The sequence below is a fragment of the Beta vulgaris genome, chromosome 2 (genome assembly GCF_026745355.1).
Source record: "Beta vulgaris subsp. vulgaris cultivar EL10 chromosome 2, EL10.2, whole genome shotgun sequence".
NCBI classification, from domain to species: domain Eukaryota; kingdom Viridiplantae; phylum Streptophyta; class Magnoliopsida; order Caryophyllales; family Amaranthaceae; genus Beta; species Beta vulgaris.
In genome coordinates, this window is record NC_079203.1 from 52,488,132 (window position 1) to 52,504,213 (window position 16,082).

The 16,082-nt window shown below is 31.4% G+C and overlaps 1 protein-coding gene across 1 annotated transcript; it reads right to left on the minus strand.

The window, feature by feature from the left end:
* Positions 1–780: 780 nt before the first annotated feature.
* Positions 781–11,907, minus strand: LOC104906256 (delta(7)-sterol-C5(6)-desaturase). The gene is made up of 3 exons (XM_010694995.4): positions 11,323–11,907; positions 2,740–3,045; positions 781–1,355 (listed from the first exon to the last, which is right to left on the minus strand). Exons 1-3 carry the CDS (start codon positions 11,549–11,551, stop codon positions 1,054–1,056), a joined length of 837 nt encoding a protein of 278 aa, XP_010693297.1. The 5' UTR covers positions 11,552–11,907; the 3' UTR covers positions 781–1,053.
* Between the last annotated feature and the right edge of the window lie 4,175 nt (positions 11,908–16,082).

Here is a 16,082-nt window from a genome sequence, read left to right on the forward strand (position 1 = left end):
GAGGTTGGTGAGAAAGTAAAGATGGGAGATGAAAGAGTGAGAAATTGGGGGGAAAATGGAGTTAAAAGAGGAGAGTGAGAACACGCTCCTTCAGAAGCAAAAAAAGGCCAACTTTGGTGGGAAATTAGGAGTCAACGTCGGAATGTTGACCGTTTTGCCCGGAAAATTTAGTAAAGGTACTGCAAATAAAAGATTTCACAACTTAAAGGTACTAGTTGACAAAAAAAAACAATAAAGGTACTAGTTCACAAAACCAGTGCTATAAAAGGTACTATTTAACAATTTTTCCTTTATTTTATCATAAGAAATAACATCGAATGAAAATAAGATGAAACACTAACTTTAATCATATTCTTATAATCAACCACATAAAAAATAGCATTGACATAAATCTATACAAATATATTAAAAGGCGTGTGTGACAATGTATACACGTCACGTGGCACATCTGTTACTCCACTAGAATTGTCCAATGTGTACGTAAGTCGTGTCAATTAACAAAAGTAAAATTAGTTTACAACAAGATTTGAACCCGTGACCTATATACATGACAAAATAACCATCTCAATCAACTTTTAATAATGCTTTAAGTATCTGCATTATTATATTTGTACCTTTTAAAGGTTGAGTTTTTTTAATATATTTGAGTGAAAATGGGAAAAAAAACATAATAAGTCCGAAAACACAATACTAACCCGGGGCAACGCCTAGGCCCAAATACTAGTAATACAATACAAAAGTCGACCGGATCTAAGAAATATCAGACCAACATACAATCCATGAAATATACATCAACGAATTAATTGCTTAAATCAAATAATATGTGAGGTTTAAGGTAATTTTCGAAGCATAAGGGCATGAAGAAATTAAACTAAGGCTAAAATTACAAATTTCTAGTATTTAATCTTAATTAGTACTAACCCTAAAATGATGGCACTTCTCAATGGCCAAGAATAATTTACATTGATGCAATGGGGAGATGCACAATAAGGACTCAACCCCATATATGAATGAAGTTCTTTATATGGAAAATGTAGCAATATCGTTCCAACGTTAATAAACCTTCTTAGGCTCATCGCTATCGAGTGTAGGCTCTAAGAGGGTACCAAACATCCAATCCATTAACAACGTATAATGACCATAATTATGTCGATACGTGGTGTGGTGGATCGTATGGTAGCCGGCGCCCATTACCGGCCATACTTTGCCGTGGATGCAATCATGAATATTTGCCGTCCACAAGCCTTCCACAAAGATGAGGGCTATGTGAGTGGTAAAGTGGACAGGCACAACAAATAGTGAAATAAAATGGGGTACGGCCTGAAGAATGCCATCAAGGGGGTGGAATGCAAGACCTACAAATTAGCAAAACACCATAAATTGGATTAGACTCGCTTTCTTACAATAAGTAATAATGTGACGGGTTGTATACTCGTACTGATATGTTACAATAAGTAATAATGTGTTATTGTAAGTTCACTTCATAAAATACATTTATCACATATATCAAGCAATCATATATTACTAATCAAGAAAAGCATATACCATTTATATGGATGACAAAAACAGACCAAAACCTAGGATTTTCCCTCTCCCCCTAGTTATTGTTCGGAACAACTACTTTCGGATTGTAATATGTTTCTTAAAAAAAAACAGACCACAACGTGCAATTTTTTTGCTATGGTACAAAATGTGGTGCCATGAGAAATTGTACCACAGGTAAGTAGGTAACAACAAAGTTGTAAGTCACGCAAGACCTACCTTGCATTATTAGAATGAGGTGAAATGACAAATTTAATGCGGTTAAAAATTTCTTGATTAGATTTGTGTAGGGCTCACATTTTTCTTGTCTCATGTTTAGCTAACTAAATTTTAGTTTTATATACTTTTTGTAGCTTATAAAGCAATGCAATGATATCTATTCTAGGCTATGTTCCATTTTCACATAAGTGAATCAAGGTGATAATGAATAAGTTTTGTTTCTTTTGTGCTCTTTGTTGTATGCACTTATTAATTTTTTTTCTTAAGATAACATTTGCTATATGCTACTTGATGCTGAAATTTAACTGACTAAAACTAAAAATTATGTTAATGGAAATAAATTTTACTAAAACTATTACAATGTGATTAAAACATGCCCACTACAGAGAATTTCAGTAATAATCTTTATTCAACACTAGATTGTAGAATCATGATTTACTCTATATATTCAAACTAGTATTATGGTTATCCGATTTATTTTTTACTAATATGGAGTATGAAAAAAGTATTGTTGTGTGATGCATTTTTAGATTAGTCTTGATTCATAAGCATTTTATAAAGCTTAACTTTGATGCCGCATCTATACAAATATATTAAAAGGCGTTCTCAAGCAAGTATACGCGCCACATGGCACTCTCCCTTTAGTTGTTTCGTTCTATTTCATCAACATACATTAAAAAATTAGAAACATGTTTCGTACAAGATTCAACTACGTGACCTCAAGTTATTATAGTAAAGTTCTAACCAATGAACTTTCCAACATTAGATGATCCTTTTTGACATGAAAATTTTAATAACCAGGGACATTGCGCTGACCTAATAACTAGTTTCATAAACAAATGTAGGACGTTTGTAAATTTTTTTGGATTGCTATGATCAAATAGATGGGAGATGCACATATAAAAATGATAAATTTTTTTAGCATATTATAAGAAGTTAGGACACCCTTCGTTCGAGAAAAAAATGATAAGAACATACCTGCAAAAGGAGAGAGAGTATTTTGCTTGTTGTAGATGTGATGTGTTGCATGGAGATATTTGTATAAAGGTTTTATGTCATGTAATTCTCGGTGCATCCAATAAATTCCAAACTCCACAATCAAGAGGTAAACTAGTAGGTACGCAAAATAGGCTAGGAGACCCACATCACTTATGCGAGGAAAACATTTAGTCCAACCATTTTCAATCACATATTCTGAACATGTTGGAAGAAGGGTATACCATGGCATGGCCTTCATCGCGACGTATATTTGCATTACCATGGCGCCTTTTGTGGGAATACAGTCTATAAAGGTGGATTTAACATATGCCAAAACAACAAACAATAAATTAGTGTCAATGTCCAAAAACCATAGATATACCCAATAAATTAGAGGTGATCATGGGCCGGGTCAAGCCGCGTGTTAAAAAATATGCACATTGATCGGGTCGCGCCGGCCGGGTCGGGCCAACATATTGTTCCCAAAACCTGCTATTTCGGGCCAGGATTAGCGGGTTTTTCAGGTCAAAATCGGGCCGGGTCAAAAAATAGACTAAAAAGTCATTTTTGGCTTGCCCAAAGCGGAAAAAAAATCATGCTAGACCACATCGATCGCGGGCCAAAAAATCTGTCCAGAATAGGGTCGGGCCAAAATGATCAGATCTACAATAAATACTAGGTAAAAGCATAAACTCCTAAGCCTTTTAAAATGCAATTTTACAATTATATGAACACGACATTGGTTTTTATAAAAAAATTATTGATTTATCGCAGAATTTTTCGACTTTCAAGAACATGTATATAAAAGATAAACCTAATTAAAGGAAAATGGCTAAAAGTTTAAAGAAAAATTTGAGGCAAAATTAGAAGTTTGAACTTATATTAGAGGATTTGACTAGTCAATTTTCTAATTTAAGGGGTGTTTGGTTGAGAGAATTTTAGGGTAAAAAGAGGTTTGAGATAAATAGAGAGGTTTGACTAGTTGAAACCTCGAGTTGGAGTGATTGCTTGAGAGAGGATTGAAAGAGAGGTTTAATCTCAAAAAGCTAATTTTGAAAAAGCTACTAGTAGAAGCTTTTTGAAAGAGGGGTTTCTAAATACTAGTTGTTTAAAAACTAATTTATTCTAAAGTTCGTCAAATTTACTATCTTTACCAAAGAAAACACCACCAATAAAATATTTCAATATCCTTATTGGTCATTTCACCTAATAAAGCACCACGAAACACTTTCCTACAAACAACTTGCTGCCAAACTGGCAATTTCAATCAGCTAACCGCTAACCTCTAATTGCCAAATAGAACTTAAGTTGGTAAATAGAAGTTTCAATTAGCTGATTGGGCCCAAAAAAATATTTTTGAAAAAAATTGGGGGATGAGTTTATAATTATTGAAATGAGTAGGCCAATTACATTTTTGTCCAAAAATTATTGAAAATTACATTGTTAAACAATAAAAAGTATAATAATGGATTATGCACACTTTCTAATTGGTTATTTACACAATTATGCAGTGATCATCTATCAACTACTCACCAAACACCTTTACACAAACAACTAATATAACCAACTAATACAATCAACTAACCGTTATTTGCTAATTGCCTAATAGGGCCTAACCCTTGGTCACGAATAATACAATGTAAATCTGTTTAATATAGTAAGTTTTTTTTAAAGGGTTTAATATAGTAAGATAAATCCTGGGTATCCTAAAGATCTTATTTACACTAGCAATTAGCAAAAAATATCAAGGCAAAGAGAAGGTGTGTTTAAAAGTGGGTCACTATTTTTTGCTGAAATCTTTTGTTCCACTCTCTTGTATTATTGCATTCAATATTATTGGTTTACATTATTAGATTTAAACAAACTTCTTTTAAAAATAAGAAAAAGAATAGTTGACATCAACTAATAAAATTGTGTGGCACAAATAAGGCTATGCTCTTTTGGACTGAACTAAACTTAAATTATTTGAACTGAAGGAAACATAATTTGTCTGAACTGAACTAAACTTAATTAGTCCGAATTAAACTAACTTGAGCTGATTTGTGTTAAAACTGTGAGAAAAAACTAACTGAAATTAATTGAACTGAACTGAATTTCTCTGAACTGAACTAAATTTTCATTAATTCGATCCAAAAGAAAAAGTTGGATACAAAAATCTATTTTCTTGGGAGATAGTGTAAAATTATATAGGCCCAACGAGTGGATTAAGGCATTATGGAAAGGAAACAAACATTTCCATAGAGAATAATATATAAGTAGGAAGATACCTTTGGAAACAGCTTAGACTTAGGTTTTGTTTTTTTTTGGACGAATTAATGAAAATTTAGTTTAATTGAGTCGGATTTAGTTCAATTAGACAAATTTAATTAATTTTCTCTCACATTTTTAATTCTGTTCAATTCGGATTAAGTTTAGTTGAGTTTGGACAAAATAAGTTAAGTTCAAAATAACAGAGTCATAAATGAAAATAATAACTTTAGAAAACAGAAGGAGTATATACTTCATTTGACAAAAAAGTTGGTTTTTTTTCTAGATTTTAGTAAACTTCTTTCAATTAAAAAAAAAAAAACAATAATAGATCTTTTCCTTAAGACAAAATATTGTATGAAAAACAGTTAAAAGTAAAATTAGAACTTAGGACATTTATCATGATGATTTTGAGTTAGAGGTCATGAAGGTCCATTCAAGCTTGTTTTCGAGCAAATAATCAAAGTTGAAGAGTAATTGTTAGTTTGTTTTCTTAACCTACAAACATAATGTCCAATAAAATATATGCATACGTAAGTTTCAATAAAATCTTATTGTTCCTAGTGGTGGATCTAGGATTTTTATATAAGGTGGGGCGAACTTATTGATTAATTTCTTTGAAAACCACTTGCTCCACTATACCTATTTGCATTATTATCCCAAATAGGTTACTTATAATTATTTTGGATCATCGGGTGGGAGGTAGGCCACCCCCGACTGTCCCCATAAAACCTAGTTGTATAATTCTCAACAATAAGTTTTAATAATTTCTAAATAAATATAATTGAAATAAGTTCACCAACACTCGGAGAAAAGAACACATGACAGGTGACCTAAAAAGCTATAACAATCCGTGTCATGTACACAAACTTGAGCTCCTATATCTACAAGAGAAATTCCCTTTTTTATGTGATCCTGAACTAAGCTAAGTGTCCGATTTAAGTATTAACCATTTGTCTCACTTGACCAAAACATACAAGTGTTCCATATTAATGCTATCTAGGTTTTTTGCTATTTGCTAACCATGTAATCCCTCTGTTTCAAAATATAAGACACGTATGATGTTCGAGATCGAATTTTGACCGTTAATTACTTTAAATATATGTTGATAGAAAATTTTAAAAAATAAAGTTATTATAGTATTATTCAAGATGAATCCAATTATAATTTTTATTTGTCATACTATCATAGTAAATTATCGTAAAACATGAATGTTTTATATTTTGAAATGCGAGGAGTAGTCTTTTTAAGTAAACTTTGACACATTATGTACAATTGTACATGTCCTTTACTCAGATATATCTCCTGGTTGAACCAACTCTTGGAACTTGTAGCCAGAGAGGAGTAATTTTGTTTCTAGACGTGTCCACAATAAATCTCTCGCATGAGCTGTCCTTCATGTTGCAGGACAATACCAAAGCCATCAATGGCTTATTGTTTTTGCTGGACTAGTTTGATTTCTTTTGTTTCTATTTTGAGAGTCAAATTTTAAAATATTTAATCAAATATTCTCATTAATATATACAAGAAAATATATTCATGGCGGGTCTTGTTAGATTCATCTCAGCGTGTATATTCATAATATTAATTTTTAATTTTTTTACTAATGTGAAATAGAAGATATAATAGGTTAAAGGTACGTCTTGTAGACTGTACAAAAAGAAACATGAACTATATTATGGGACGGATGGAGTATTAAGGCTATGTTCAGTTCACCTGAAATTTTCTGATCTGAACTTATCTGATCTGATCTGAATTTTTTTTTCTGATATGATCTGAACTTATTTTTTCTGAACTGATCTGATTACAAGATCTTATCTTTTAGATTTCTCTCAATATATAAGAAAAATATAGTCATGTGGGATCTTGTTTGATTCGTCTCAATGAGTACTTTATTAATATTCAATTATTATAATTTTTACTAATATGTAATGAAAGATATTTAATAGTAAAAATAAGTTTTAAAACTGACAGATCTGATCTGAACTTATTTTTTCTGATCTGATCTGATCTGATTAGATCTGAAATAAGCAAAAATAAGGTGAACTGAACATAGCCTAAATTAGATCGTCTCTTTTAATAATTTGCTAAAACCCAAATTTCATATTAATTGTTTTACATTTCATCTGTTCTGTTGTAAATGAAACATATGAATTTAACAAGTGGATTTAAAAGAGGAGAGAAATAGAGAAAATTAAATACCAAACAAAATAAAGTTTTGTTTATTTTAAAACGGCCTACTATGATAAGTGTTTCGTTTATTTTATAATGAAGTACATATTTTTACGATCTCCAATATACATTAACTTATATTATGCATTTTGGTAAATTTGTCAAAAAAATTGATATTCTAAACTACTTCTCGGAAACGATGTTAAGTTTCATTTCTTGAACTTTAAGGTGTGGCCTGATTCAAATACTACATCCGTTTAATATTATTTGCAACGATTTGACACAAAATATAAACAAAAAATATCTAATCGTTGCAAATAATATTAAACAGAGGTAAATACATATTTCAAATCAACTTGACCTTTGGCCACACGAATCAGACTCGACCCATGATCCTCTCTAACTTTCTAATGAAATAACAATTTATCTTGTGGTCAAAATGTTGTGTGCTGAGTTGATATAGCTTGGTTTCATTCAATTAAAATATTCACCAAGAATACTTGCTTGTAAGTTGTAACTAAATTATCTAATCCCAGGCATCTTAAGTACGACTTTGTCATGGAATATATATAAAGCTCCACAAAATTATTTTTATATTCGTTAAACAAACCCAAAAGAATAACAAAAAGAACCTTTAACTCGCCCATAGAAACTTCTATAGTCCACATAAATTAATGATGCAATTAGCGAAAGTGCGAAACATATATACTCTCGAAACTGCCGAAACATATAAACCCTCGAAACCGCCGAAACGCACAAAACATAATATTATGACATATCTGGAACATTCAAGCATATACTTCCTCCGTTTCTTTTTACTTGCATCACTTTCCTTTTAAGGAAATGTCACAATACTTGCAACCAAGCCTAAAATAGAAACTACTTTATAATAAAATGACACATATACCCTTACTTAGCAAATTAATCCTAACAATTTATCACTCATAACCCACCCCCAACCTAAGTTCCTACTCTCTCTCCTCAACCCCCCCCCCAAACCGTGACAACTCCCATTCCCAACCACCAACATCACCACCACCCCTCACAAACACCACCACCATCATGCCTAATTTTCCGGCAACTACCCCCTCCTTTTTTCGACTCTCTATTTTTCGGCGGCTCAAGATGTCCGATAACTGTAAGCATTAATGGTGGAAATTCATCAAAGCTCCAGATCTGGAACTTTCATGGTGAAGTCCAGCCATGAAAGCTCCATGGATACCGATAATCTTTCTCTCCTCCCTCCTCTAGTCCTCTCCCACCATCACTGATGAATTTACATATTTTGGAAAACTTCGACCGTTCGACGGCAATATTGCAGCCTTAGATCGATGAAACATTTTTTTTTTCTAAATTTTTCCACGATCTATTTCGTTTTCTTGCAAGATCTACTGTGAAAATATGTTTTTCTCTCTTTCGCCTCTTTTTTTATTTGTATTTTGATGTTGATTTTATTGAAAAATATATTGTGGTGGTGGTTATTGTGGTGGTGGTTATTGTGGTTGGGATCGAGGGCGGTGGTCAGGTGGTGGTGGTGACTAGGTTGGGTGTGGGTGGCGGGTGTAGGTGAGGGTGAGGGTGGAATTCGTGGGGATAGGAAACGGGAAAGTAAGTCAAGGAAAAAAAATGTAATTATTGGTGGTGGTGACGGTGTTATGGTGGTGGTGGTGGTGGTGGTGGTGGTGACAACAGTGCTCCATTATTTCTGGTGATGGTAGTGGTGGTTTATTTATTGGTAGGGATGAGATTAAAGTTTGGGACAAGTAATTAACTTGATTAAGTAAGGGACCACATGTCCCTATTACTTTCTCTCTCCTGTTTCTTAAATACCGTGCAAACCCTTTGGTTGCAAGTATAAAGAAACGGAGGAAGTATGTATTTAATGATATAATATTATATAGACATGTCGTGACAATATTGATACCTTGTCTAACTTAACAACCAATCTTTCAAATTCAACCTAAAATTTTATTTTTTTTCCGATTGGATTATATCTAAATTTTTTAAATTTTAGATGGATAAGACAATCGCTGAATGACAATGTCGTGTTCGATAGCAATAACTAGAAAGCTTGTATGATCAAAGTTATTTCAGATAATATTTTGCAAGGGCTAAGTAAATAAAATAATATTTCCTCCGTTTCATGATATAATGTATTTTCTTTACATGGTTTCCTCCAAAACGTAATTTTGACCTTTGATATTTTCAATTCGGTATTAATAAAAAAATTTAAAAAGTTGATATTATAAAAGTACACGTTGAGACGAATTTAACAAGATCATAGGTTTTTTTTTTATATGATAATAAGAATATTTGGTCAAAGATTTTAAAATTTGACCAACCAAAAATGAAGTAGGCACTACAGTATGATACGGATGGAGTAATGTATAGTTTTGAAGACAAAACATACTTTTTCAAAAAGTTCATCATACACCCAGGTATATCGAGACATGGTACACGCAAGGTTATCCTTCTGCTCGTCGCTCTTTTGATATCATCCAAATGAGTAAAATGTACTAAAAAAAACAGAGTTTCAAATGAACAAAAATTACTCTTGGATATACCATGCACATGAATACATGATACATCCGAGTATATTATGAAAGAACTCATACTTTTAAATCCGTCCCAAAAAAATTTATTTTTACATTTGTCGGATACATTGTGACAAATCCAACAATCGGAGCAATTTTTTAGTAGCCGCAAAAAGGCTCCCGGAGCTGCTGGTCGCGGGGTTATCATTAGAGACCACATGGGTAATTTTATTTTTGCACTCACTACCGATTTCGAGCATTGCTTTGCCTTTAAAGCAGAGGTAATGCTAATCAAAAAAAAAAAAAAAAGCAGAGGTAATGACCCTCAACAGGGGTCTTGAATTGACTCGGGACCTACAAATTGAAAGGCTTGAAGTGCAGTTGGATAGTCTAACCTCTGTTCAATCACTCATGACCAAAAACGACTCTACTAGTGCTTGTGCTCATGATCAGCGGTACTGTCATGCAGTTGAAAATGAACCTAATTCACGTTTATCGTGAAGGTAATCGAGCGACTAATTGGTTAGCTAATCAAGCCGCTTCTCAGCTTAGTAGCTCTAATATTTTAGATAATATCCTTTTAGAAATTAGTAGAACTTTAGAATGAGGATGTTCGTGGTGTGGCTTTCTCACGCTTAGTTCCTCCTTAGATTTTGATTTTGTTCGTTTCGTATCTTCGTAAATCGTAAGTTACTTATTTCTCTTACGAATTAAAAAAAAGTATTCGTGTGTACATTACACAAACAATATATGGTTTCCGAAATCACGCTTCTACTTCTTAATTCTCCTCTAAAACTCGTTAAACCAACAATTACATTAACCTCACATAAATAAATAAAAAATCACGCTACCTTCCATTCCTTCCTTTCCACCCTTCACCCCACCTGCCCCCCACTCCACCAACCACAATATTTAAATAAAATACCCCTCTATATGAATAAAAAAACAGTCAAATCTAATATTTTCTCTGTCCTAAAAACGTTGCTACATTTTGACAGTTGGTACGGTTCACTTGGTAACTTTGACTGTCTTTTAATTGACATACATAAGGAAAAAAACATAGTCATGTTGGATCTTATTTAATTCGTCCCAATTTGTATTTTCCAAATATATAATTTTTATATTTTTTATATATATAACTCAAGATATTAGTATTTGAAATTATATCTCATAAACTGTGAAAAAACAAATATAGCAACATTTTTAAGATAGATGGAGTAGTAATAGGACCCAAAGTAAAAGGAAAAAAAAAACACCATTGTTGGAAATTACTGTTACCCCCGTACCAATAATACTTGTCATATTGTCAATTCTAATTATGGTATGATAGTGACTACTGACGATGATTCTATTCATAATTTGACCAAATATCTCCCCATTAAAAATTTAAAATAAAAAATATTAAATTTCTTATACTTCCTCCATTCTAAAATAAATATCAAACTTTTCATTTATTTCAGAACGGACGAACTAAAAAATATCCAACAAGACGATAAATAATAAAATTAACAAAATTTCAAACAAAACCCACTAATCAGTAATCACATATTCACATTGGTTTAAATTATGTTTAAGAAAAAAAATATGATGATGAAATAATTAACGGTTGAAAAGAATAAAAAAAAAGTACCTTTGGGTATATAAAGGTTGCGTTTCCAGTAATAAATGACAAAGCACCAAAGCAAGCCAGAAACCAAATACAAAAGAACTCCAGCGATGTAATTTCTAAGCCATGTTTGGATGAAATGAGAAAAATATTCCCCAGTTGCAGGTGGAAAGAAGCATCCTAAAACAATGTGGTTGTAAAAGCTAGTTTCTTGGACAAACAAGGCCTTATATTCTTCATTATATTCCCACATTTTTGTTTTTGTTAGATATATAGATAGATCTTTGTGAGAATAAAAATGGGTTATTTTTTCTCAGAAAATCACAAATCAGAAGAAATAAAAATGGGTGTTGTTTTATGTAGTATATAGATGTTTTTGAAGTAGTGATGTAGAAAGAAAAATGGGTGAATTAAGCTTTGAAGGTGGGGGGAGAATTTAGAGGAGAGAGAAAGTTTTAAAAAAAACGGATGTAGTGGTTTATGATGGTACTTTTACGACTGTCTAGATGATATATAGGGAGAAAAATAAAAGAGACTTTTTATTGAAAGGAAATAAATTTTTTGTGATTTTATTTGTTGAAAATTCTTCTTCGTACATGACGGCTTGAAAGATAGGAAATGAACTTATTAAGAATTTAGGATGATTAGCGGATATATCATATATGGTTAATATAGTAAGTTCAAATAGTGTTAAGTAATACGGAACTTTTTTTTTACGGGAAAGTAATACACAACTTACTAAAGATAAAGAAATATTGTAAGGCTTGTTCTCCCCAATTTTTTCTTCAGTTCAGTTCAATTGCAATCAGTTCAGCTTCAGCTATCATTTTTATTAGTTATATAATTTAGTTGGTTTCAGTTTAGTTCAATTCAGTTGATGCAATCAGTTCAGTTGTTTTATGTCGAAAATAACAAGCCCTAAATAAAAAAAAGTGGAAGACGTATCACGTATGTGTATATATAAAGAATCCCTAAAAAAATGTATATATAGAGAAAGATACACAAAAGCTAGGGTAATCTTTTCTTAAAACTAAGGCTTGTTCTTTTGGACTTATTTTCAGTTCAATTTAGTTTCTCTCTATAATTCACTTTCTCTCAGTTCGATTCAGTTCAGATAATTCAATTCATTTCAGTTTCTCTCAATCCTAAAGAAGGGAACCAAAATGCTAAATTATCTACAAAATTAAAATAAGCAAAATTTGATATATATAAGGGTCAAATTTTGATAAGTTTACATATATTGACCTATGGAAGCAGCATCTGCTGCACGATTGGCTTTCCAACATACATGGCGAGATGCAACTTAATTATTCAAATTGAGTCATCAGTTGCTTGATATCATACATATAGTCTTACTAACGAACTCTCCCGAGCGTTGAATAAGCACTAAATATATTTTCAGAAATACTATAAATCTTGGTATAAATTCCAAATCCACGCGTCAATCGTTATAAATAATGTTTAGATTCATTTAATATTTTCATTTTATATTTTAATATATATATATATATATTATGTTTTATGATTTTTTTTCTTATTATAAAAATTAATACTCCCTCCATTCCGAAAGATTTGAATTCTGTTTGGGACATCTAAGGTATAAGGATGAATTGTAAGTAAAATTTTATCTTCCCGTCATGGATGTACTTAACTTTTTTTTCTTCTAGAACTTAGTCTTTTTTCATCAAATTTCTCTATTTTTGCTAAACTATACCTATTTTTTGTTGAGCATAATTTCTTTTATACTCAATTCAACTTATTTGAGTAGCAAGACTATAACTTAGCTTAGGGGATAATTAAGTTCTATGGTTGTTTGCACAAGTCATGTGTCAATCAAGCTTATCCACAACAATTTGTTGTTGGATGATATATACAACTAAAATGTATACGTGTTATGTTATACTCCTACTACGATATTAATTGTTTAATTCATTTCGTTCGTTCACTTCTTTTTGTATTAATTGTTTTCAAAATAGAAGACCTTGAAATCGTTATTATATATCAATAGTAAATTATCTTATCTTTTTAGGAAAAGGATCAGTTGTGAACTCTCTATTACAGATTTTTTTTTCCTACATTCATTTTTCATTATTGTTGATATTAATCTATTTGGTCCTTCCATATACTACTATTTCTTAATTTGAAATTATTGAAATAAGCAATCAAAACTTCTTCATGTAACCTTCTCATATGCTATACGTACACGCTAAATAATCAATATTTTAATAGCAATTAAAATTATTATGTTTCCAAAGGATGAGCAATGAAGGTAAATTATAACTACGAGCCACACAAAACACCTAAATATAGGTTCTCAACCCCTCTCGCCAACTCTTTTAAGCTTTTGAGAAGAATCGAACTCACAATATTTATATAGAAGCTAATAGATTGGCTTTTCTCCCTTTCATTTTCTAGTTTTTCTATGTAAAGTATATGTTCCTTATTGATTTTACTTAGAGGCGGAAAAAAGTGACACTACCCGCTAACTTGATCAAATCCCGTACGAATTAACGGGTTTGGATTAAAGTTTTAAGTTCTTTTAAGTAAGTGGATTGACGTACGTGAACCCAGCATGATAACCAACTTAATTCCCGTGTTACTTTTATATAAATTGATGCTACTTGTAATAGTTTGAACTTTTTTTCTTAACTATATAAATTTTATTCTTTGGTTGTTTAATTTGGTTTGTTTCAGTAATATATTTAGCCAACAAAAAGGGGTTAAGAGATATAAGTGATATACACAACGTTGATTAGTTTAATTTATATATATGTGTGCGCTTGATAAACAAGTCAAATTCGAATTTAAGAGAGTTTAATCCATTTCATAGTGAACCCAATATAAATTTAACATGACCAGATCCATCTGACAGCTCTAATTCCGCAAAATTTTAATTTGTGTAAAAAATTCTAGGTGCAGTCCCTTTTCATTATACTTTTCTCATGTCACGGCCCTTTCTTCCCCTTTTATTCATTTGGGTGAATCACTGCCTAACGTTTTATGTACAGGTTTGAGCAAACACCGCACGTGCAACGAGCTTCTTAGCAATTCATCAATATTGGCTGAAACTTTTCAAAAGAAATCTTTGGAACAAGAAGGAATAACCAAGGACAAGGGAACACAAGAATTAAGCTAATTAAATTAACCAAAATGATGTAGTGATTAGTGAATGAGTACAGGGTTGTAGTAATTAGAATTTGAAAGAGGAATTGTCATTCATAATCTAGAAGTAAATTACCTTGAACATGTACTTGTTTATAAGTAGTTGAAATGATTTGACCAGTTGGTATGAATATTATAAATTTTTATATGCAACTCGTCATATTATTATTAGTTTTTTTTTTTTAAGGAATGTCACAATTGTAATCGTCTCATGTTATAATTTGAGGTTCGCTATGTTATAATTGTCGCTAAGATTCGTAAATGGTTAAATCTAGCTGAATCGTTGATCTTACCTACCATTAAAACAAAAATCTCTCAAATTAGTTTATATATGAAAGTGAAGATATTCCTTTTATTAGAACAGTCTATCTATAAAAATGGCTAATTTATCATTAGGTTTTAATGTTGTAATTTTGACTTTCAAACAATTTTCAGAAATGGGGTATTAACTATTGAAAAATTCAGTCACCTGAAATATATACTTTTCCACTGTCAATCCCATCTAGAACATGAGATAGAAAACTGAAGCAGGTTGACAACGTGGCATTCTGATTCTGATTTTCCAGCTCGCTGGATTTGACGTTTGACTCATCCAGTCAAGGGGAAGAAGATGGATATAAATAAATTCCATGAAAAAAAAAACTAGAAAGATTGTCCATCTAACTGCATGCAAAGTTTCAGGGGGTTTAATAGATTGCATCAGTCTGTTGCAATTTGGCTGTATTTACTTATCAATGGTGTCTCACGTGACCCTCTAATCTATGCCTCTGTTTATGTTATTGGACAAACCTATTATTACGACCTTCGTTTTCTATTATTTGAAATGATAAGACATTTTCCCTCTCTATTTTATGTTAAATTGTTGCACATAATAAAAAATGAATGTAGTATATTTTTCTAACACGTATACCATTTTTTTAAGGTTATGTTCTTTTCAACTTATTTTGGTTGAATTGAATTAAATTGAATTGAATTGAATTGAACTGGATGAAAATTCTGAGAGAAAACTAACGAGCTTAACTAAACTAAATTTAAATTAACTAAACTGAAAATAAGTCCAAAAAAATCGGACCTAAATCTTCGAAAATTATATTCTTTCCCATTGTTGAAAATCAATATTCATGTCTAATGATAGTACTTCATAAAGTTGTCGTGTACTCTTGCCAATTTACCCTAAAAAATAATAGCAAAAGTTTCTTAATATAATTAAAACATAAAACAAAAAAAAAATCTTAAATTGAGCAAAAAGACATGAAATTAACAAAAATATGTAAGTTGAGCAAAAAGTTTGATTTCAATTTTCAACTTAAGCATTCTTTTCAATGAATCCTACCTCCCTCTTTGTCTATATGATCTCTCCAATTTTGAACCTTTCACTTATGATAATGGATATTTGGAGTCGGCTATGTACCATATACTACCTTTGTATTGTTTTAGTTGCAACATTTGCTTTTGTGGCAATATTCATCAACCAACTTTGTTAAACTATCTCGCATCATTGTATAAGAAAAAACATAGTCAAGTGTGCTATTGTCATATTCGTCTCAATGCGATGATTTCAAATATTAAATTTTTATAATTTTTACTAACACACAACAAGAAATATTAACGTTCAAAAAAGT

Bases quoted from the DNA above. Each gene is read 5' to 3' on its own strand.
- LOC104906256 (XM_010694995.4), bottom strand. From the start codon at position 11,551: ATGTGGGAATATAATGAAGAATATAAGGCCTTGTTTGTCCAAGAAACT. The intron at 3,046-11,322 runs GTACTTTTTTTT...CCACCTTTATAG, and splicing joins CAACCTTTATATACCCAAAG to ACTGTATTCCCACAAAAGGC. The intron at 1,356-2,739 runs GTATGTTCTTAT...GCTAATTTGTAG, and splicing joins TACTCTCTCTCCTTTTGCAG to GTCTTGCATTCCACCCCCTT.